The sequence below is a fragment of the Sciurus vulgaris genome (genome assembly GCF_902686455.1).
Source record: "Sciurus vulgaris genome assembly, chromosome: 11".
Taxonomy (NCBI): domain Eukaryota; kingdom Metazoa; phylum Chordata; class Mammalia; order Rodentia; family Sciuridae; genus Sciurus; species Sciurus vulgaris.
The window spans coordinates 37,788,787-37,813,350 of record NC_136472.1 but is presented as its reverse complement, the minus strand read 5'-3'; the positions used below and the strand labels follow the sequence as shown (position 1 = coordinate 37,813,350).

The following is a 24,564-nucleotide window of genomic DNA, read 5'->3' as shown; positions in this document are numbered from 1 at the left end:
ACATTGAGCAAATGCCATAGAATTTAGAGCTCAAGAATAATAAATGTGAAGTATCAAACTAAAAAGCTTCTTCTCAGCAAAGGAAACAAAAGCATGAAGAGAGAGCCTATAGAATGGGAGATAATCTTTGCCGTCTGCATTTCAGATAGAGCATTAATCTCCAGGACACATAAAGAACTCAAAAAACAACATCAGAAAAATAAATAAATAACCTAATCAACAAATGGGCAAAAGAACCGAATAGGCACTTCACAGAAGAAGAAATACAAATGATCAACAAATATATGAAAAAATATATGTTCAACATCTCTAGCAATTAGAGAAATGCAAATTAAAATCACACTGAGATTCCAACTCACTCCAGTCAGAATGGCAACTACCGAGAATAGAAGTAACAATAACTGTTGCCAAGGATATGGGGAAAAGTTCACTCATACATTGCTGGTGGGCTTGCAAATTGGTGCAATCACTATGTAAAGAAATATGGAAATTCTTCAGAAAACTTGGAATGGAACCACTATTTAATCCAGCTATCCCACTCCTTGGTATATACCCAAAGGACTTAAAATCAGCATACCATAGTGACACGGCCACATCATCAATGTTTATAGCACTCAATTCACAATAGCTAAGCTATTGTGGCTGGGTGCCCTTGAACAGATTAATGGATAAAGAAAATGTGTTATATATGCACAATAGAATATTATTCATCCATAACAAAGAATGACTTTATGACATTTGCCAGTAAGCTGATGGAACTCAAGAATACCATGCTAATTGAAATAAACCAATCCCCCCAAAAACAAAGGTCAAATGTTCTCTTTCATATGTGGATGCTAACACACAACAATGTGGGGGACAAAGAATAGAAGTTCATTAGATTTGACAAAGGGGAATGAAGGTAAGGGAGGGGGCATAGGAATAAGAAAGACAGTAGAATGAATCAGACGCAACTTTCCTATGTTCACATATGAACACATCATCTGTAAAACTCCACATCATGTACAACCACAAAAATGGGATCTTAATTAGAATAAATTATACTCTATGTATGTATAACACGTCAAAATACACTACTGTCATGTATATCTAAAAAGAACCAAGTAAATAAATTTAAAAAAGAATTTAGAGCTAAAGGCCTAGAACAAATTCCCAGCCCTAAGGTGTATAGGTCTCAAGTAAATTCACCTTTCTGAACCTGTATCTTCCTGTGGCATTTATCTGAAAAGAAAATATCTTTTGATTGTCACCATGAGTGGGTACAGGGCTATGGAAAACATACAGGACATGGCTCCAGCTGGCCAGAAGCTCACGATCGTTAGTAGATGGGTGACAACACTGAAATCACAGACCTGTTGGGAAGATGACTGGCAGAGAGAAAGTGCTGGCTAAACTATCATATTGTATGCGATCATTATTAAACCCAGTGTATCAAGTGATTCAGAGTATGTTAATGGGAAGGCTCATAAAATTAAAGACATTGAATAAAGAGATATCAGATAAGCTTTGTTGGATCAAGATTTTATAATCCTGTTACTCCAAATTCCTTCAAGAGGTAATTTATTGCAGATTTGTTTTTATAATTCTCCCTCCCAATTCTTTCCTGAACAGGGATTTGAGACTTTTCCAGTCCTACTCCTTTAACGACAATGGCCAATTATGTCATTATACGTAATGACAATATGTTCTTTTGTACAATGAACTTAATGTGACATTTGTTCTTCTTAGGCTCAATTCTCTCACAGTGGTATTGGGAGGAGGAAGTGAGGTAGACATTTCTTTTTACTCCTCGTTTCCATCTGCTGTAATGATTCTGGAGGACCAAGAGTCAACCATTCAACAGTGACCGACATCGACTTACTAATTCGATTCTTTGGAGAGGTGTTGACGGACAAGGCTTACAGCAAGATCATTTCCTGTCTTGGGCAGGAACATTCGGTGCCCTGAGGAGGTCTGCTCCCATTCTCTCCCTTGCTGTAACTTTCTTGAGGGGTTCAACTATATCCAACAGATGCACTTACAGATGGCCATCAGGGCTTGGACCTGGAGCCTTACATTTGGCACCAACACAACTGACTGCTTCACACATGGCATTTCCTTGGTCTAGGCTATTTTTTCACTCAGTTCTTATAATGCAAACCTAAATAAGCATAAGAGCACACACACACACACAAATGTTTATTAATAGGAAAGTTCAACCCCGCTTTGAGGAAGGAACAAGTACTGGCTAGTGAGTGTGTTCTCATTATAGGGATAGTGAATTATTTTAAAGTTGTATCTAAAGGGATTAAATCACAGGACAATGTTTCCTTTTCTGTGCTTATATTAAAACAATCGAAGGGGCTGGGATATAGCTCTGTTGGTCAAGAGCTTGCCTAGCATGCACACGCCTTGGGTTCAATCCCCAGCACCACCAAAAGAAAAAAAAGAGAACAATTGATGTAATTAAATCTGAAATCAACAATGAACATGTGTGAAACCAATGGGAAAATTTGTGAATGATTTTAAAACACATTGTTAAAGTAGTAAGTGATTGTGATGGTTTTGTGATTGTGACTGTTTTATCAAAATCCTCAAGAAAGGAAACAAAGTGTGATTAATTGAGGACCACGGATAAACATTACTGAATGAGTAAGAGAACCTAGATTAAATTCACATGTCATATGTACAGTGCTGTACTTTATGAATGATTTAAAGAAAATGTTTACAGTAATTTTTGGCCATTGGAGATTTTTCACTTTACTCAACTTTCCAACCTAAGATTGCAACTATCGAAAGAAACAATTCTCTGGTTTCATTTGTAAAGATATGATCTTTATTGCAACAATAAATATTAAGTAGGGTGAGCAAAAGGTACTTACTGAAAGTATAAGTAAAATAATAGAAGGAAGAGAATACTGTATTTATATTTAAAAGAATAAAAATTAAATCATACAGTCGAACGATAAATGCAACCCATTTTCAATAAATGGTCCCAAAAGAAATGTTAAGCCCCTAGGGCAAAGATGCTTCTTTGTGACCATATAAAAAAATTCTTTTAGAACCCAAAGTCCTCCATACCTATATCAGAAGGTTTATGTAATATAAAAATATAGTTGTGTTTACAACTTCTAACTGCAGAAGAATACTTATTTCAGTGATCATTCAAAATTTGATGCTTCAATGCTTACAGATTACACATCAGTGATATGGAAACCAAAAACTCTTCCTCTTGTGGTTCTGTTTTAAAGAACCTTGCTTGGAGAGTTGTAATTGCCTTTTGAAATGTGGTATCCACTTTCTTTATATCCAAAGACCAATTAGTTTTATATTGATGAGATAAAAGAGAGATACTGAGGAAGTAGAAAGGGCTTGCTGGGTGATTTCCATAATTTTTTGGCTCAGGTTATCTAGTTTCTGAACTTCATTTTCTTCATCCATAAAACAGAGTAATAATGCCTTCCAAGGTTGTTGTAAGAAATGAATGCAGTGATGTGAAAGGTCCTTAGCCTAGTGCCGGGTTCCTCATAAGAGGCTGTCTGATCATTAGTTTCAGCTGACCTGTTCCGGGTGCTGTTCTCATGACATGTGTAAGTTCATCTTATCCTTCGAGGACCCTGATAGGGATTACAACAGCAGTTATGATAAGAACTGCATTGTGTCTTTTCTGGCTCCATAAAGGCCAGTAATTAAAAATTTACATAACAATGAGGTAGTAAATGGAGGAATTTTTTTTTTCTTAATTCAGGTCTAATTTTCAGAAAATATACATTCAAGCAATCAAAACCACACAGAACTGTGACAAAGAGATGAAACCTTCCTTATTACTTATAATCTTAAGGCAATACTTATTTCAGTGATCATCTTCAAAACTTGATGCTTCACTGCTTACAGATTACTGATCAGCAGAATGGAAACGCACTCTTGTAGTCCTGTCTTAGTGAGTCTTGGTGGGAGAATTCTAATTGTCTCTTGAGAAGGGATATCAGTAATGTTAGTCCCATATCGACCTTGCCTAGAGCTGCTGACGAGAGCTGGCAAGGTTTACTTTTTCTTTTTCCTATATTTTTATTTATTTACTTATTTATTTATTTTTAACAGACTGCATTTTCATTCATTGTACACAAATGGGGTATATCATTTAGTTTCTATGGTTGTGCATGATGTAGATTCATATCATTCGTGTAACCACACGTGTACATAGGGTAATGGTGTGTTTCATTCCACCATTTTTTATACCCCCCTCCCTCTTATTTCCCTCTACGTAATCTAATGTTCCTCCATTCTTCTCTCACCCCCACCCCCATTATATATCATCATCCACTTATCAGGGAAAACATTCACTCTTTGGTTTTTTGGGATTGACTATTTCACTTAGCATAATATTCTCCAACTCCATCCATTTATCTGCAAATGCCATAATATTCTTCTTTATGGCTGAATAATATTTCATTGTGTATATATACCACAGTTTCTTTATCCATTCATCAGTTGAAGGGCATCTAGGTTGGTTCCACAATCTAGCTATTGTGAATTAAGCTGCTATAAACATTGATGTGAAGTATTTGAACAAATCAAAACGCAACATGAGAACAACCTTCAGATTATGACCTATTTTTCTGATTGTTCAGAACATTCTCTGGGGGAAATGTATTACTTTAAAAGATCTCTCACAAAAGAATTGAATGAGGTCAAAGGGTTCTAAAATCATTTGAGAAATTAATGACAATTTTCTGATTAAAATGTTAATCCCTTATTTAATTTGAGCATGACTAGCATGTACTGCACTTGATGAAATAAAAAATGTTTGCTCTAGATCGCTTTCCTTCCCCTCTCAAGGAGTAGAAGTCATTGAAAGAATAAGTCATTAGGACCTGCAAAGAACGCCTGCTGCTCTCTCCCAGTCACTGAACAGCTATGTGCCAACCACTGGGAATTAGCCCGCTCAGGCTGTGTTTGGATTCACTTTTGGAACTTGGTTCCTTGTAACCACACAGGAGGGATCGTATTCTTAAAAACAAAGAATATCAACTCAGAAATATGGGGTTCCACAAGCTGCCCTCCTCTCTCTAGACCAGGTTTGCAAATCCTTTTTGCATTTCCTGTGATGAAGACACAAACCCAAATAAATACAATTTTCTCATACTAGACAAAGGTGCCAAAAATATGCAATGGAGAAAAGATGGCCTCTTCAACAAATGGTGCTGGGAGAATTGGAAATCTATATGCAACACAATGAAACTAAACCCATATCTCTCACCATGCACGAAACTAAACTCAAAATGGATTAAGGACCTCGAAATCAGACCAGAGACCCTGCAGATTATAGAAGAAAAAGTAGGTCCAGATCTTCAACATGTCGGCTTAGGACCAGACTTCCTCAACAGGACTCCCATAGCACAAGAAATAAAAGCAAGAATCAATAACTGGGATAGATTCAAACTAAAAAGCTTTCTCTCAGCAAAGGAAACTATCAGCAATGCGAAGAAAGAGCCTACAGAATGGGAGAAAATCTTTGCCACTCATACTTCCGATAGAGCACTAATCTCCAGAATCTATAAAAGAACTCAAAAAACTCTACACCAAGAATGCAAATAATCCAATCGACAAATGGGCTAAGGAAATGAATAGACAGTTCACAGAAGAAGATCTACAAGCAATCAACAAACATATGGAAAATGTTCAACATCTCTAGTAATAAGAGAAATGGAAATCAAAACCACCCTAAGATTTCCATCTCACCCCAATTAGAATGGCGATTATCAAGAATACAAGCAACAACAGGTTGCTTGTTGGTGAGGATGTGGGGAGAAAGGCACACTCATACATTGCTGGTGGGCTGCAAATTAGTGCAGCCACTCTGGAAAGCATGTGGAGATCCCTTAGAAAACTTGGAATGGAACCGCCATTTGACCCAGCTATCCCACTCCTTGGCCTATACCAAAGGACTTAAATCAGCATACTACAGAGATACAGCCACATCAATGTTCATAGCTGCTCAATTCACAATAGCCAGATTGTGGAACCAACCTAGATGTCCTTCAATTGATGAATGGATTAAAGAAAACTGTGGTATATATATACAATGGAATATTACTCAGCCATAAAGAATGATAAAATTATGGCATTTGCAGGCAAATGGATGAAATTGGAGAATATCATGCTTAGTGAGATAAGCCAATCTCAAAAAACCAAAGGATGAATGATATCGCTAATAAGTGGATGATGACACATAATGGGGGGAGGGAGGGGTTAGTGTTAGGGTTAGAGTTAGGGTTAGGGAGGGGGCAAGAATGGAGGAAGGAAGGACTGTATGGAGGGAAAAGAGGGGTGGGAGGGGTGGGAGGGGTGGGGGGAAGGGGAAAAAATAACAGATGAATCAAACATTACCCTATGTAAATTTATGATTACACAAATGGTATGCCTTTACTCCATGTAGAGAAACAACATGTATCCCATTTGTTTATAAAAATAAAAAATAAATAAATAAATAAAAATATAAATAAAAATAAAAATAAAAATAAAAAATGAAAAAAAGCATACAGTGGAGATGTGCTGTTGCATCGTGGCTTAAATGATTTATGTGAATAACAGTGAGGTGGAGGATAACTGGGCAAGGGGTTCTTAGGAAAGGAAGCTTATGTTGGATCGCATACCTACTATAAGACAGGTATTGTATTAAAAATTTATATGCTTTCCCTTCTTTAAATTCTACATTATTCCTGAGTTTTAATTTCCTCATTTTAAAAAAAATGGCAATAATACCTTAATCGAGACGATAATGATCCCACAAGATAATTATGTGAAGTTTCTCTTAATCTCATCTTGATAATTATCATGAAGATTAAATGGAATTATAGAAAAGAAGGTAACTAATATTTATTGAACACATACCATGGATCAAAGATTATGGTTTGTCTTTTCTCATACTTTATCTCATTCTTAGCTCCACTTTAAAAATAAGGAAAATGAAGTTAAACAGAAATGATCCAAACTATTTTTCCCCAGTAGAGGAACCTCCACTAAGAATCCAGAAAATAAATATTTATTGAGTGATTACAACGTGGCAGGTATTTTTGTTGGTTGTAGTGAACAAGATGAAGTCTGTCTCAAAGAAATTTTTGGCATAAGCATCCAGAAAGTGTTTGGAAATGGGGTGAGGTAATGTCTTACAGGGAAGAAAAATCAATTGTGCAGTTCTGATCATGGTGGGTTTAAGATGGTAGATGTTAGATATCCAAGGGGAAATGTAGAGTAAGGGCTGGGAATAGCTGGAATGTGAAGAAGGCATAGATCAGAGATAAAACACCACGAATCACCACAGAGAGGTGACATTTAAAGTTATGGCACCAAATGACATTCACTAGGAAAAAAGTATAGTGGACCTTGTTAGGAACAGAGCCCTGAGCCCCTCCACATTTAGAAGTGTGATAAAGGAGAAACAGTCGAGGAAAGATTCACAGAAGTGACCAGTGATGTAAAATTGGAGTTTGGAGTCATGGAAACATGGACAGAAACATTTGCAGGAAGGAGTAATCGCTAGTAATGCAGCTGAAAAGTTGGGCAAGATATAGAGAACTGACTCCTGGTCTTGACAAAAATGTGGTCTTTCATTCAACAAATATTTTTGGAGTTCCAACTGTGTGCCAAACACTACCTGAGGGAGAAGCGATGGATACACACTGAACAAACACAAGAGTGCTACCTTCATGGGATTAGCATTCCATTGGAAGGGAAAAGACAGATAAGAGTATGTTAGTTAGCTACAGAAAACTAAATCAGGGAAGGAGAGTTTGTGCGGAGAGGAGTTGTGATTTCAAATATGGCGGCCAAGCACATTGGAATGGGAACTAGTAGGGAGTGAGCTACAAGGGTGTTTGGAGGAAGAACAATTAAAAATGGAGTAAAATGTGCAAAAAATGGCTGGAAAGTGTGATGACACAGCCTTCCAGAGTGGTCAGAGAGGAGTAAAGGAGGAAGGTAACTGAATGAAGCAAGAGGAGAGGGGCAAAGGCTGTTGAGCCTTTGCTCTGAGACAGGAAGCCAGGGTTTTCAGAGAGGAGTGACACTGGCTGACCTCCAGGTTAACAGTTCACCTAGATTGGCACTGATGATGGGCTGCGGGGAGCAGGGGGTGCTGGGGCAAGGGCTGAGGCAGAGAAATTGATTAGTAACAATTGGAATAATTTAGGTGAAAAATGGAGGATCTTGGGCCAAGTGGTAACAGTGAGTACAGTGAGAAGTTTAGAGACCAAACATATTTTGTACGTAAAACTGAATTTGCTGATTAGTTGGATATAGTGTGTGAAAGAAACCATTAAGCATTAAGATTGTCAGCCCGAGTGAAGGTAAGGATGGTTACCATTAACTGAGTCAAGGAAAGGCTTCAGAAAATGGACTGCTTTTGAATGTTTTAAGGTATCTACTGAACATTACTGTGATGACATAAAAAAAGCTGAGTTTGGAGATTAGGAAAAATAAGTGGCTGAAGACATAGACACTTAGGAATTCCCAGAGTACAGACAGTATACTCCATGAAACTAGATGAGATCCCCAAGGGAGGATGGAGAAAAAAAGTCATGCAATGGCTCTTGCATGGGACACCCTTGGCTTTGTAGCTAAAGAACGAGCACCATGTGGAAAATCAGAGTGTTGTGACCTGGATGATTTGGTAAGGTCAAACGCTGACAGGTTAAGTTGAGGACAGAGAACTTACCATTGGATCTAGTAGCTTAATCATTGTTAGAGGCTGTGAGGATGGTTTCAGCAGAGCAGGATGGACAAAAACCGGATTGGAGTGAATTCGAGAGCAAAATAGAAAGAGGCATAAGGACAGAATATTATAGTGACTCTTCTGAGAAACGCTGAAGACAAAAGCAGAGAAATGAGGCAGTACCCAGAAAGTGAGTTTGAGACTATATATGCTAAAGGAAAGATCAAGTAGAGAGAACAGAACTGATGCTGTAGGAGGAGGAAGAAATTGGTGCAATGCTGTCTTTGAGCAGGAGAAGGGGAGCTCTACTACAGAAGGAGTCTGGCCTCAGTGGGCAGCAGGGACAGCTCCCCTGAGCTGCACAGCACATGCAGAGGTGGGAAGACTATGGAAGTTCTCACTTCACATCTTGATTTTTTTTTTTTTTTTAAGTGAAAGAGCAGTCAAGGTCATCAGCCCAGAGTGAGCATGCACTCTTCGAGTTTGAAAATAGAGAAACAGTTGACCAGAAAATGGGAGAATGAGTAGACAAGTGCAGTAAGGTAAAATTCGCTGGCAGCATTGAAGACCCACTTGACATTAACATGGTTGCTTTTCCCCCCTAATATATCCACATGCATATGTACAGGTGTGGTGTCAGAAGACAGCTGGAACCATGAAGGAAAGTTTGCTGAGTGCAATGGAACAAGGGGAAGAGGGACATTTAGCATTCAAGGAATTCATTCATCTCAGCCCCAGGCCCAGTGGTCAGAGGAAGTAGAAACCACCTCTTTCTCTTCGGGGAAACTGCCTTTAGGGGAAGGATGAGGACATGGGAGATTTGGTCACTCTTGGTAAGAGCCTTTCAGTGGAGTTTTGTGGCCTGATTGGAGCAAGTAGGGGAAAACAAAATGGTAGGAGTGAACAATTATTTTAAAAAACTTCAAAACTTGTATGTAGGTTTTAAAATGGAAGACATTAACGGCAGTGTTTTATATCAGTGAAAAGACATAGTTGGGGGCAAATACCTGACAATACAAAAGAGAAATGGGATAAATGTGGGGATCTCGACCAGAAGCAAATCCCTTGGGGGAAAAAAAAATCTAAAGACAAAGGGTCCAAGGCCTAAGTGGAAGAACGAGCCTTAACCAAACCTGGGGAAGGAAAGGCAGGGTGGCTGCAGGCAAGAGGCTGGCGAGCTGTGAAGAGGGGCAGAGTTGGCTCTTGGAATGAATCGATTTTCTCTCTCAAATATAAGATGAAGTTATCATCTGAGAGTTGGTCTGACAGACCATCGGAGACTGGACTAAAGAAAAGGAAGGATAAAGAGAGATATTCTTGAGATTGGGCAAATGAATTCAGCAGGGAAATGTGGTAGATTTGTTCATAGTACCCAGAATTCCCCTGTCATCTGTGGTCTTGAATCTGAAATCAGTTAACCAGGTATGTAATTTCCCCCATCAGGCCTTGCTGCATGGATACGGGTGCTAAGCGGCTTACTGGAGACTGAGGTCTTCTCCAGGTGAGTATCACTGAGGACGCAAGATACAAGAGCTTGGGGTGTCTGCAGTGGAGTGGTGTGAATCCAGGGTGCTTCACAGGGAATTAAGGCCATGAAGAGTAAGGGGTAATGAAAAATGGCAAGAGCAAGGGCTAGACATCTGGGTGAGGTTAGAGAATGGCTGATGGGAAGATCTGGTACACGATCTCAAAGGGTGGAAGATGATAATGAGGAGGGGAGGGAATATGACATTAACATTTTGGAGATGGTGCATTATTGATATTCTCCCTTAATTGTAGAAAGTATTAACCGAATAAGACCTTTATAATCAAGTTGATATTCTTTTTGGCCTCATTAAAAAATAAGTATTTTCTGATTAGTTGAATCTCTGGTTTGGTCAGGGTTTGGTAAGGAGATTGGACTTAATATCCTCTGACTTGAATTTCATAAATGTTCTCAATATACAAGGGTGTCCTATATTATATCACAGGCTAAATATCCCTTATCTGAAATGCTTGGGTCCAGAAGTTTTGGATTCTAGAATATTTGCGCATACATAATGAGATATCTTGGGGATGGGACCCAAGTTTAAACACACAATGCATTTGTTTCATAAACAATTTGTCCTGAAGGCAATTTTATACAGTATTTTTAGTGTTTTTTAGTGCACCTGTGTTTATTTAATTTGTTCTAATTAGTTACACATGACAGCAGAATGCATTTTGACTCACTGTACACAAATGGAGCACAACTTCTCATTTCTCTGGTTGTACATGCTGCAGTCACATTGTTTGTCTAATCATACACATACATAGGGTAATCATGTCCATTTCATTCCATCATCTTTCCTACTCTCATACCCTCTTCCTTCCCTCCCTCCCCTCTGCCCCATCCAAAGTTACTTCATTCTTCCCTTGTCCACACCCCCACCTCATTATGGATTAGCATCCATTTATCAAAGAAAACATATGGTCTTTGGTTTTTTAGGATTGCCTTAGTTCACTTAGCTCCATCTATTTACCTGCAAATGCCATAACTTCATTCTTCTTTAAGGCCAAGTAATATTCCATTGTGTATACATAACACAGTTTCTTCATCTATTCATCTATTGAAGGGCATCGAGGTTGGTTCCACAGTATAGCTATTGCAAATTGAGCTGCTATAAACATTGATGTGACTGCATCACTGTAGTATGCTGCTCTTTAGTCCTTTGGGTATAGATTGAGGAGTGGGATAGCTAGGTCAGATGGTGGTTCCATTCCAAGTGTTGTAAGGAATCTCCATACTGCTTTTCACAGTGGTTGCACCAGTTTGCAGCCCCACCAGCAATGAATGAGCATACCTGTGTTTTGACCATGACCAGTCACAGGTTGGTGGCAAATGTCTATGCTCAAAAAGTTTTGAATTTTGGGTTTTCTGATCATGGCTGCTCAGCCTGTAGAGTGCAATGCTTGTTTATAGGTGAGATCTACAAAGTTGTTTTGACATCAAATATGGGGGATACGTTAGGTCTTAATGTTTCACATAAATTTTATGTACAAACATTAAAACAAGAAAATGCTCATTTCATAATTACATGAAAATTTACTATGAATTCTGTTATCACCAGCAGCTTTAAAGATTAAAAGGAATTCTCTGAATGCATATAAAAAAGGTATTAATTTGTAGACAAATATTTTGCTGTCACAGATTTTAAACATAAAGCACACTGAGTAAAACACTTTTAGTCCACTGTCTTGTCATTTAAAATTAGGAGAATATGAGCAAATACCATTCAATGTCAGAAAAGATTAAATGTGATCATCTGTAGTATTTAGTGACAAATTAATGGTGTTTTGGAAAATTTCAATTCATTTAAAAAATGATCAGGTTTCACTGAAATAATAATCAAGTTCAGTTTTACATCTGCATAATTAAACTTGTTTGGCTTATACAATTCCATTTTCTCCAACTGGGAGCTGTGTAGGATCAAGTCCTACTTTCTTCATTGATACAGCAATATCAAACAAATAGTCATAACATTCACACCTGGAAGAGAAAAAGCAAAAAGAAAAAAATGAAGGTGTTTACTGAAATGGAGTTCCAATCCTAAATAACCACGTCTTCTCCATCCAGTTAACGGGGCTTTATTCCTAGTACCTGCGTATTTCCCCCATATAAGAATATTTTGCTCTCAACAATTTAAAAACATGTAAAGGAGTCATACTGAATCAGGCAACCATGTCATATAGTTCTCAGGAAATGAAAGAGGGTTTTAAACAGACAACTTACAAGAATTTATAGTTTTTACTGTGTGCTATTTTTTGAAATAGGGCATATTATTTCGAATCTGTGTCTCCCTTTTACCTGTCCACAGGGCCTTCCCAAATATTGGATCATCCAGTAAATAATTCTCAATGAATCAATACACAGTAAAAATCAAATATCTGGAAACGATCAACCCTTCAAATTTAAACCCACTTGACCAATGAAACACGACAATTACCCTTCATTTTAAATCATAACACATTTTTTGTTCATTTGCACATTCAGGGCATGGTGACTTATCCCAACTGTCTGATTTACACTTACATGGTTTTAGCCTTCTCCCACGTTTCTCCCCACACATACACTCCATGGCGCCTGACCAGGACTGCACAGGAGTCGGGGTATTCATTCATTGCACGGGCCATTCGCTCTTTGAGGTCTTTTTCCTCAGGTGTGTTCTCAACAATAGGTACCACTAACATATCATCATACCTACAATTATAGACAAAATGAGCCATTTTTTCCGTTAAAATAAATAAAGGTATTCATATATAATATGTAATTTTGTCAAGTAACCAGTTAAATATTCTCTTTACATCTGGAAAGTCATTCCAAATTATGAACAAGATGTTGCATGTTATTCTGTGTATCTTGCATAAATATCTGTATCAAAAGACACCTTGGGAATTTGGCAGACAATCCTAAGTCTATGTGGTAGAAATCTGTATAGTATCCCAAAATCTAACAAAGAAACCATCAAGATCATACAAGTATTTCCTTGAAGCAGAGACAATCATAATATTTTTAATAGAAGAAGGAAAATCTTAGAATCAGAAGTGTTGATAGGACTAAAAAGTGAACTAAATATTAAGTAGGAATTTCCCAACAATCTAAGATCATTGTGTTTTATTTCTGTAGAACTCCAAAGTGTCTTAGGCAGACAAATCAATAAATATAGGTGTGGTTTGTGGCAGTATGATAAGAAAAACTTTCTAGAGGTAACTACTAAAGGTATGAATATTCTCAAAAATGTAGCATCAGAACTTCTTTTATTTCTACTTTATTTCAGTAAATACTTATGATGAGAACAGAATGTAACAATGTTCAAGGAAAAAACTTGGTTACAATAAAATCTATTAAGTCTATTTCTTGAAGTCACTTAGAAACAAATAAAGCTTAGACAAGTTTTCCTTTTCACAAGAATTTCCCTTACATTGTTAATGTAATATCTGCCTTTTCCCATCTCTGTAGTGTGTAAACCTAACAACAACAAAAAAAGTTCTACTTAAAGTGGTACCAGAAATTATTGCTTTAGGGTGGGTATAGATTAAGTATCTGTCATGTGATTAATCATGTGGCCAACCATTATCATTAATAGTTAGGAATTGCCCATTGTTTAACATTAGATGAAGACAGAATTATAAAACATCCTCAAACACGGAAGGAACGAGTTGCTAGTTCAAAATCTTTCCTAAAACTGTGCAGGAGAACCACAACTTCTATTTTCCTCTAGCATACACTCATCAGAAATATTTCCAAGTGCAAAATAGGACTTGAGAGCTAATCCAAGCCAATCGCCCACCTCACAGGGAGGACACTGATCTCAGCAAGTTCAACAGGAAACGGGGATGGTTCCTTGACCACTGTGCTCTGTTCACTTCACCAGGCACGTTGCTTCCAAAAGGGACGACGATCGCACATGCTGACTTCCCTGGGCAAAAGCTAAGTATTTTAAGCGCCCCCCCCCCCCTATTTTTAAGGATGATTTAAATAAAACTAAGAGTAGAGAATATCAAAGCTCCATCCTTTCTTCCTTCTTCCAGCTTTCACAAACGCTTCTTTTGATTAGATCCTTAGGATTCTCCCTAAATGCAGATAAAATATCACTACCTCCTGAGTTGTGATAATGAACCTGTTACTCATTTCCCAACAAAGCCAAAATAAAATTGCAAAGGGCATTTAAAAAGAGTTTTAGGCTGGGGGTATAGCTCAGTGCAAGGCCCTGGGTCCAATCCCTAGCCCCCCCACCACACGTTTTTATTCTTTAAATTCTGACACTGAAAATATATATAAATGTATGTTATATATATCAAATAGCATTGTTTCATTGATATCATTCTTTTCTCCACAAAATTCAAGAGTCTCTCTATTATGCTCTGCTCCTAACTCACACTTCCCCACACTGTTCTGACTTACTTTTATTTGTTCACCAAAGCAATCAAATGCATGTGAAACTGATAGCACCATGTGGCTTCTCCTTTGAGACCCAGAGACGGAAAGGGCAACACAGGCTATCCTTTCTCCAGTACGTGCGCTTTCCACAATTTAAATATTTAACTTTAGTAAACAGGTGTTTCGTGGTGGTGAGGAATGCTTTAGGCACACAACAAATATTAACTGAAATCAAATTAAGTTCTCAGCACACCAGTTTGTGCAGTTGCTACTACCTGCAATAACAAGAAGACACTGCTATGAGCACACCATGGTAAAACTGGCACGGCTTTCCTCCAAACAAGGCAAGCCACCAGGCCCTTAGGAAATCAAGAAGGGTGACATCTCAGGAAGAATGCCACTAAATTTAAAGGCAAGGCTTGGCTTGTGCCGGGGCACCAAGAACCTGCTTCTTCAAGCCATAATATTCTAGATTTACGAATAATGACCACTTTTTTGTGGGCTGAAGGATTTACTTAAGCTTATCTAGAAGGTCACTGTTCTACACTTACAATCCAAGCTACCTTCCACGCTGAAAAATTCTAAAACATAGAGACCTACTTAATTAAAATGAGTAGAAAACTTTTAAAAAATATGAAAACATTCTAGAAATGCTAAACTGGGTCAACATGAATTCTAGACTCTAGAGGCAGTTCAGACCTCCTGAAGACAAAGTGAAGGTGGGTAGATCTTGCTCTTTGGGTGCCTCAATATAGGGACAGGATTTTTCCACTTCTAAAGAAATTGCAGCCAAGGATTTTTTTTTTTTCACTTCACTTTAATGAACATTTCATTATTCATGTTGCTAGTAATTTACCATGGCTGAAGAAGAGTGGAGGAGGATCTGTGTCACTGAGAATAGATCTGGAAATGTAATATTAAGTGGGGCATTATTTAACACAGATCCCACAGCATTTCTTTATACACATAAATGATCAGTATCCTATTTATCAAAAAGGAAAAATAATTTCAAATTATTTAAGAAAAAAATGACAGCAATAATACCTAAAATACCCGCCTGAGGTACATTTCCTTATTCCTTTGATCATCTCTTGATGTGTAATTTTAAACTCTCGTCCTGGAAAGAGGAGGGTAGCCATGACAGCAGCTTTAGAGTGGGAATGAATCACTGCGCCTGCTCCTGGAGGAGGAAGAATAAGGTCCCATGCTTACTGAAGACAAATTATAGCTTTTAAAGAGCACACACACACACGCACACGCACACGCACAAACACGCACACGCACACACACACACACACACTGCCTGAAATAGGTAGGAGGGGAAGTGGAGTAATACTGGACATTCTTCAAAGACTGATGTGAGAGCCAAATGAATTAATGTTCTTGTACAGGATACATATTCAAGAAATGTTAACTAAAATAAGAACTATTATTACTGGGGAGCCCACTCTGCAAATACTCTTGGTGCCAAAGGCATTTCCGGCATACCTCTCATCGTGTAAGCATTCATGAAAAGAGGAGTGCACTGGCTTTTTTTTAGCTTCTTAGATGCTGGAGGTCCACTTATATCCTGCTCATTTATATCACAAACAAACATGTCTTCCGGCTACTTAGAGAAGGAGAGAAAGAAAAAGATGACTTAAAAATATCGATTAGAAGCACCCTTTTTATTGAAAAATAAAAATAGTTCCCTTCTTGAGAGTTTAAAAATACAATGTGAAGAAAAAAATTGATAGGAAAAACTAATATACATGTAATGATGCTAATGTCATTTTATTCATTTAGCTTAATTTGGCCCTGTGATTTCTCAACTATAGTTCAGGGAGATTAAATAAAACAACATTCCCAGATGGGTGTTACAATTTTTTTTCCACATTTCATATGTCTCATATACATGGAGTATTACTTCCCATTCTTGTGGTTATATGTGACATGGAGTTACACTGGTCAGGTATTCATATGTGAACATAGGAAAGTTATGTCTGAATCATTCTACTGTTTTTCCCATTCCCATCCCACTCCCTTCTCCCCCCCTGCCCCACATCTATTGTGAGTCACCATCTGCATATCAGAGAACATGTGGCCTTAGATTTTTGGGGATTGGCTTATTTCACTTAGTATGATAATCTCCAGTTCCATCCATTTACAAGCAAATGTCATAAAGTCATTCTTTTTTATGGCTGAGTAATATTCCATTGTGTATATGTACCACATTTTCTTTATCCATTCATCTGTTGAAGGGTACCTAGGTTGGTTCCATAGCTTAGCTATTGTGAATTGGGTTGCTATAAACATTGATGTGGCTGTGTGACTGTAGTATGCTGATTTTAACTCCTTTGGGTATAAATTGAGGAGTGGGTTAGCTGGGTCAAATGCTGGTTCCATTCCAAGTTTTCTAAGGAATCTCCATATTGCTTTCCAGATCAGTTGCACCAATTTGCAGTTCCACCAGCAATGTATGTGTACCTTTTTCCCCACATTGAGGATAATCTTAAAGTAAAAATTTCCTATCTCCTGAGAAACATAATTGGCATTCAGAAAGGTTGATTTCAATGAAGTATATTATTCTTAAAGTATTTTTTTTTTTTAATATTGGGGATCAAACCCAAGGCCTCTAGTGTGCTAGGAAAGCACTCTACCATGAGCTACATCCCCAGTTTCCTTTTAAAAATATTTTGAGACAGAATCTTGGCTAAGTTGACCAGGCTGGCCTTGAACTTGGGATCTTCCTGTTTCAGCCTCCTGAGCAACTGAGATTATAGAGTATGCCACTACACTTGGTTTATACTTCAGGTTTAAAGGAACCATATAGACCTGCAGACTTTTCTTAGTAATGCATGTGTATTTCTGATCTATAACTTTTGTCAGAGCTTACTACAAACCACAATAAATATATTTTCTTTTCTCTTGCCTTAGAAGTATTATATGTTTATCTTAAGATTTTGGGCTTGATTCCAGTATTAATATAAAATAAAACTTCTCAAAACTTTGAAATGAAGTTTTATAACATAAAATTGAAATAGTTTTGTTAACACGAAATGAGAATCAGTTTGGGCCATCTGAAACCAGTAACCTGATTACCCAACTAACCTGATAAAGATAGCAAGACGCTTAAGGCTACAAAATTATAATCACTTTTTAATATGATTTACAATTACACTATTGACTTTTGCCCTCTACCTATTGGTAGTGAGATTATTATATTGGTTGCATGGAGGATACTTACCGCTTTCAAAAATTAAATTATTCAATAAATATTTTTTTACTCAACAAATGTTTGTGATTAGTTATTTAAATTATCACAGTATAACTACCCCTCAAAACTAACATAATCATTTCATAAAATAATAGTCAAGAAGAAAAAGACAAGACATTTGGGTTAAAAAAGGACCATTACCATACCTGAATTCGTTCCTTTTGCACTCCTGAAGGAGCAATGTAGATTTCATTGCTGGTAACACAAAATATGGAAATTGTATTTATTTAATTTTATGCCACAAAAATATCTTTGCAGTACAATCATTAATGTTATTTATAAATCACGTTTATATGGTTTCCTGGTTTAATTAAGGATTTAGGAGCATAGAGAGAACACCAAAGTACTTTAATGCCTTGGTAATGCTGGTTGGCAATAACACAAAACTAGTAGCTGTTTGTTTTTCAAATACATTTATTTCTTTTTATGGTTGTAAAATCAGTGTTGACCTGGCTTTTACCTAGTTGGAAGAAGTAAAAATCTGAACATGTAAGCTTTTAGCATCTTAAGATGTAAGTAGAGTTCATCGTATCATATGTGAAATACAGCTATTCTAAAATCCAATCAGGAAAATGTGCTCAACAGGAGATTTCTGTGTGCAAAGACATAGGTTTAATTTTATTGCTGAAATGCTTACTACAAACCATGAAGTTCAGAGACCTCTGCTGGGCAGATTATTAAATTACAGCATAATAGTGTTTTGGATAGAACTCTATCCTGTTTGATAAGCACATATCTTGGAAAATAATTGATAATGAAGCTAAAACAAATGCAAAAAGGTATAAATATAAGAATGGCCACATGTGGAGATCTCTTTACTACAGGATATGGTACTAAGGGAGATGCTACACTCTACCATTTTCTACAAGGCACTCTCAAATTTGATTTGCAAATTAATTTCAAAATCTTCTCTATACTCCTTCCACCCTAATCAAGAGTTCTTTGGCTCACTTGCAAGTTTCAGTTGCTGTGGAAAGTGTTTATGAGCTGTCACATAAACACAAACCAAGAAAATGCCAGCACCACTTGATGCTTTCTGCTACTGAGGAACAGACATAGGGACACTCAACAAATATTAAATGCTTCATAGTGAAAATTAGGATGAGGGTCTATCAAAGTTTGGGTTACTAATAAACCTGTAGATTTGGAACTAACAAAATGTGAGGTGAATAAAGTTTCTTTAAAGTTCCATTGGTAAATTTAAGTCTAGAAAATCAATGCCTGATAATATGAGTGAAGGCCAATGCACAATAAGCTGCATGCATGCAACGGGTTTCACAAAGCAGCTATGTTCTAGAGTTCTGCTGCTCAGGATAAAACAGAGGGCACTCCTCAGGACCAGTGGAATGGGTAGGAATCACTGTTAAAAGGGACCTTTTACAAAGAGCAGTCATCTAAAACTCTTCTCTTTGTGTAACACAAAAGAATCTAGAATCATTGGGTAGTATGGCATCTACTCACCTCCACAGGTAAGTGGACTCATAGATCTTTGGTATAGGAAGAAATTTATGCAGTCCTGGGAACAGACCAAAATAAAGTACAAAATGGCCTGCTAGCAAATAAAACCCATCAATGACGCAGGAAAACCCAGGGTATTTATTCTGTTTACTCTAGTGATTTATCAATCTAATTGGTCTTTATTACTGCCTTTGTAAAATGGAAATCGATTTAGACTTTGATCAACTTTGGGCAATTAAAAGATTAGCTAAATGGGTTTTAGGCCAAAACATATTAACACCTACAAAGAAAGAGATAGCAGAATAAATACAAAGATGACAGGGCTTTTATTTTAGGAGGGAAAAATGCCAGACTCAGTGAGTGTTTACTTGGTACTGTAAGCCACACATAAGAATTTTGAGTTTTAAGGTATTAAGATTTGGGATTTACTTCTCTATTCTCCCTGATCTTTCACTATGTGGTAATCAGGGGAATAAAAACAATAATTCATAATAGATTTGTGGTCACTTCTATTTTTATTTATTCTCTGCTCATAAAAAAATCGTTAGGATATTACTATGACTCAATGATCTCATCTATGATATGGGTTTAAATTGTAATCCTAATAGTGAGAAACAGGGTTAGTGTCTCTGACACCTATCAGTATTACACTGTGAAAATACAAAATGTAAAATTTGAATGGTGAGGACCCAACCTAAACACAATGGTAGCAGAGTGTCCTGGAATTACCTAGGTTACTGTTATTTTCTTAGTCCTCCATTTCTTCCTTCTCATTTACCTCTTAAGTCTGTCCTTAGCTATCTCTTACATACATCTTTTCATATCACAAATCAGGGGGTAAGCTGGCATGGTATTAGCAAACCTCAGGATCAGCCAAAGGGCTTATTGTCAGTACTATTCTGAAAACACATTCCAAATGTATTTGCCTTAACAGGCAGAAAAGAAAACCAAAACTATCACTGACATGAGAATGATACTGCTGATAAAGCTAGGGATGTGAGCTCACGAAGTCATTTAAATATCAGAAACGAAATTCAACATTTTACTCCAAAATATCTATTTCTGTCTGTAAAGCTCAAATTTAGCACAGTTCCAAATAGTGCCATGAGACTGTGGCTTTTTCTATCTGTGACCTCCAGGAGGAGCTCCTCACCCGTAAGAATCTATAGAAAAGTATTTACACATGATGCAACTTTCCTATAAATTGATGGTAGTGCTATAAAAAGCCATTTAATTTTAAAAGATGTACCAATAAGTGGTTTATGGTGGCCACACACAGTGCATAGAGTAGGAAAGTTCTGCTAGAAAGAAACAGTCTTCATGACTTGGTTAAAACAAAAAACCCTCTTGAGTTCTGTATTCTATTTTAACTCTGATATTTTTTAAGAGTCAGAAATGGTTATTTTAGCTCAGTTTGAGAGACAGCTTTGTTTTGTACATACAAAAACTATTCTCACACATGCAAACAGCAGCTAATTAAAGGTAACATTTAGAATATGATTTATTATAAATAATACAGTGGGGAAACCAACTACTGTGACTCAGCTTCTAAATGGTAAGTGAAATGAATAAATTGTTGTTAGCATAAAGTCTGCTGTGAGCAGATCAACTTGAAAAGTTTTGGCAAAATCATTCGAAATCACGCACAACTGAACTGACATGTTAGCAGCCGGGGTGATAGCAACAGGGCGGCACAGAGGGACACACTGATCTACCAGTGGAAGAAGGTCCTACTGGACTCTGAGTGCATGCTTAATCCACAACGGTGCCTGTTTTTGACCAAGGCCACTCCTGTTATTTCCCATTGATCAATTAATATTTTATACTTACTAATTTGAAGCAGGTGAAATTACAATGGCACCATCTTGTGGAATGTCATAAAATCCTTTTTGTCCAAAACGCTCTGATTTTATTTCATATCTGTTTTTTATTATGCAATGCAGCCTCCTTGGGGGCATTACTATCTATCTATCTATCACTCACACTCATAGCATATAAATGTTTTTAACAATCCAATTTTGTTAAAGAAAGTGGATCAGGATAAATAATATATCAATGTCATCAATGTCACTCAGCTAAACATTTAGTCTCCAGACAGTAATATTCCTAAAATATTTCAGAAGAAAAAAATTAACCCTATTTTATAAACCTGTGAGAGAATTAAGACTCCACAATCTTTCTTTTCATTGTTAGTAGGGGTATTTATTCTTCATCTTCCTGGAGGAAAGACACTGAATAAATCTAATGAACAATCTAACGAACTATTTATTCTTTTTGTTTGATACAAGTCCAATACCTCTTTTTTTGTCCTCTGAGGAATAAAGCTCAGCAGGTGCTATGTCCCATAAATAATGATACATATATTTAGACTAGCACATAGTCTTTCTTTTGACTCAACAAAGCATAACTTTTACAATTTTAATGGTTAATAATCAGTATTGAGTGATTTTAAAATAAGTATCTGGGCTGGGGTTGTAGCTCAGTGGAGGAGCACTTTGCCTTCCACGTGTGAGGCACTTGGTTCCATCCTCAGCACCATATAAAAATAAATAAAATAAAGGTATTGTATCCATCTACAACTAAAACAAAAATATTTTTTAAAAAATAAGTATCTGAACTTTGAAACAAATCTTGTCTACCTAGAAAGGATCTTTATAATTCCAGACATATGGACATACTTGCAACACATGATCTAACTTTGGTACTCCAAGAACTGAGGAAAAAATACTGATTAGAAATGGCAGGGCAGTTCATAAATCCTCAGGTATTTATTATAACTATTTCTGCACACTGGTTCCATTTAGTTATACAAATAGCCATTTGATTATTTAGAAACTAAATACATTCAGTATCACATAGAACTTATCTTTAGCTGCTCTTTGGACATACCACATATTAGGCTCCCTGTGGTCTGCTCATATGGAAAATTCCCAGAGATAAGCCAGCCAGAAACTTACCCATGCTTCAAGCTAATTCCTCCTCCAGTCCCAGTGACCCAACCCAAATGGTAAAACTGTTTGCAAAGTTCTGGGATCAGGTATCTTGGATGTTCATTGTCCTTAAAAAAAAAAAAAAAAATTTAAAATAGGCATATTTCATCAAATAACTATTTCAGCTGATATTTCTAATAAGAAGCTCATTTGAGATTCAAGATGGCGGACTAGAGGTGGCTGCGTTCCGTGTTGCTCCAGGACTCAGGACTCAAGAAGAGGAGATATAGAGAGCCTTGGGACCACTCAAAGCAGCCGGGTGAGAATCTCCCACTGGGCAGGCGCCCCGGACGGGGCAGGAGCCCTGGACGGGGCGGTAGCCCAAAAGCAGGGATCTTTGCAAAGTAGAACTGCCGGCGAGGCGCCCCTCCCCCCGCCGGAGCAGTGATCGCAGACAGCTGGGAGCATTGAAGAGGGGGCTGCCCAGAGGAGAAGGAGAAATACGGGCTCGGCACGTCGCTTGGAATTGGATCAGCTGCGCCAGGGCTCCGGGCGGCTATCCGGAGGAGCAGCGTGGACGCAGGACTCAAGAAAAGGAGATATTGAGAGACTTGGGACCAACTCAAAGCAGCCGGGTGAGTGTTTCCCACTGGGCAGGCGGACGGGGCGGTAGCCCCCGGACAGGGCGGTAGCCCCGAAAGCAGGGATCTTTGCAAAGTAGAACTGCCGGCGAGGCGCCCCTCCCCCCTCGGGAGCAGTGATCGCACACAGCTGGGAGCATTGGAGAGGTGGCTGTTCACCACAGCGCTTAGACTCGGCGCAACCCACCCGCGCTCTGGGAGGCTGCCCAAAGGAGAAGGTGCTTGTGAGCTGTTTGGACTGAACGTGACCACCCCTGAACACAGGGGGCTGCCCAGAGGAGAAGGAGAAATACGGCTCGGCACGTCGCTTGGAATTGGAACAGCTGCGCCAGGGCTCTGGGCGGCTATCCGGTGGAACAGCGTGGTGAGTGGTTTGGTCCCAGAGCATCCGCTCCTGAACATAGGGGTTGTCTGGAGAAGGAGGAGGAGCGCGGCGGGGTGCTTGGGCTCGAAGTGACTGCACCAGGGCTACGGGAGGCAGTCGGGGACAAGAAGGTGCACAGTGAGTTTCTTGGGACTCGTGACGCACCAGATCTCTGGGTGACTGCCTGGTGGAGAAAGTGGTGCGTGGTGGGTCACTTGGTCTTAGAGCGACCGCACGGAACAACAGGTGGCTGCCAGAGGAAAAGGCGTGTGGCGGGTCACTGGGACTCGGAGCGATTGTAAGGGGCTCCAGGTGGCTGCTCAGAGGAGGGGCCGCATAGCCAGGCGAAAAGTGCAGAGCAGGGTCCTAGACGGCTTCTTGGTGGAAGGGCCCCACAGACAAACTGAGGGGCGGAGCGAAGGCTTCAGGACTGCAGGAAGCTTCTCTGAGGAAAGGCAGCCGAAGGAGATTAGTTTGTGAAGGGTGAGGCTTCCAGGCCCAGGAGGTAGGTCCGGGTCCCTGGGAACATTGCAGAAGAAGGCTGCCCAGCCCAGGCGGTAGTTGTGAATTGAACGGAACCTCTGGGAGGAAAACCGACCAGCGAGACCTCCCCACCGGATGACTCCTCCCCGTTGGGTGAGGTTCTCCCAAAAGGACCGTAAAATCAGAGACACAGGCCCAAACTGGTCTTGCATCAGCCCACAACCTACTTCCCTTCTGGATGACCATTCATCAGCAAGTGAAGGTACCTCTGCCCACTAGCAGGGAATATACCCCACCAGGAGGCCACCACCCCTAGGGAGTCAGCTCCCTTGTGGATCACTGCATTATCAACTTCCTCCAAGATTTCAGGCTACTGAAGACTAAGAGGGGATATAATAGAAATCTTCAGGGATATTATAAGACAATAGAGGAAATCTGCAATATCACAGCGGTCAACTGATACCTGAACAATATGAGAAAACAAGGAAAGAAAATGCTGCAAACAAATCTAGATGTTACATCAATGAAACCCAACGACAGCATGGCAGAAGAAATGACAGAAAGGGAGTTCAGAATGTACATAATTAAAATGCTCAGGGAAGCAAATGACGAGATGCAAGAGCAAATGCAGGCACTGAATGATCGCACCAATCGACAGTTAAAAGAGCAAATACAGGAAGCAAAAGATCACTTCAATAAAGAGTTAGAGATATTGAAAAAAAACCAAACAGAAATCCTTGAAATGAAGGAAACAATAAACCAAATTAAGAACTCCATAGAAAGCATAACCAATAGAATAGAACACCTGGAAGACAGAACATCAGACATTGAAGATAAAATA

General features: G+C 38.5%; 1 protein-coding gene across 2 annotated transcripts in view; it reads right to left on the bottom strand.

Annotated features, from left to right (window-relative positions):
- Window positions 1-11,876: 11,876 nt before the first annotated feature.
- APIP (APAF1 interacting protein) overlaps window positions 11,877-24,564 on the bottom strand; it is a 36,004-nt gene continuing 23,316 nt past the window's right edge. Inside the window, exons 2-7 of one of the 2 annotated variants that reach the window (XM_079104676.1) lie at window positions 22,263-22,363; window positions 17,994-18,042; window positions 16,080-16,197; window positions 15,636-15,771; window positions 12,744-12,911; window positions 11,877-12,200 (exon numbers count right to left, since the gene is read on the bottom strand). In XM_079104676.1, the coding sequence (XP_078960802.1) occupies window positions 12,101-12,200; window positions 12,744-12,911; window positions 15,636-15,771; window positions 16,080-16,197; window positions 17,994-18,042; window positions 22,263-22,363 (672 nt within the window). In that variant the 3' untranslated portion in view covers window positions 11,877-12,100. Of the gene's footprint in view, window positions 12,201-12,743; window positions 12,912-15,635; window positions 15,772-16,079; window positions 16,201-17,993; window positions 18,043-22,262; window positions 22,364-24,564 lie in introns of those variants that run through there. The other variant, XM_079104677.1, reaches the window with a different exon arrangement.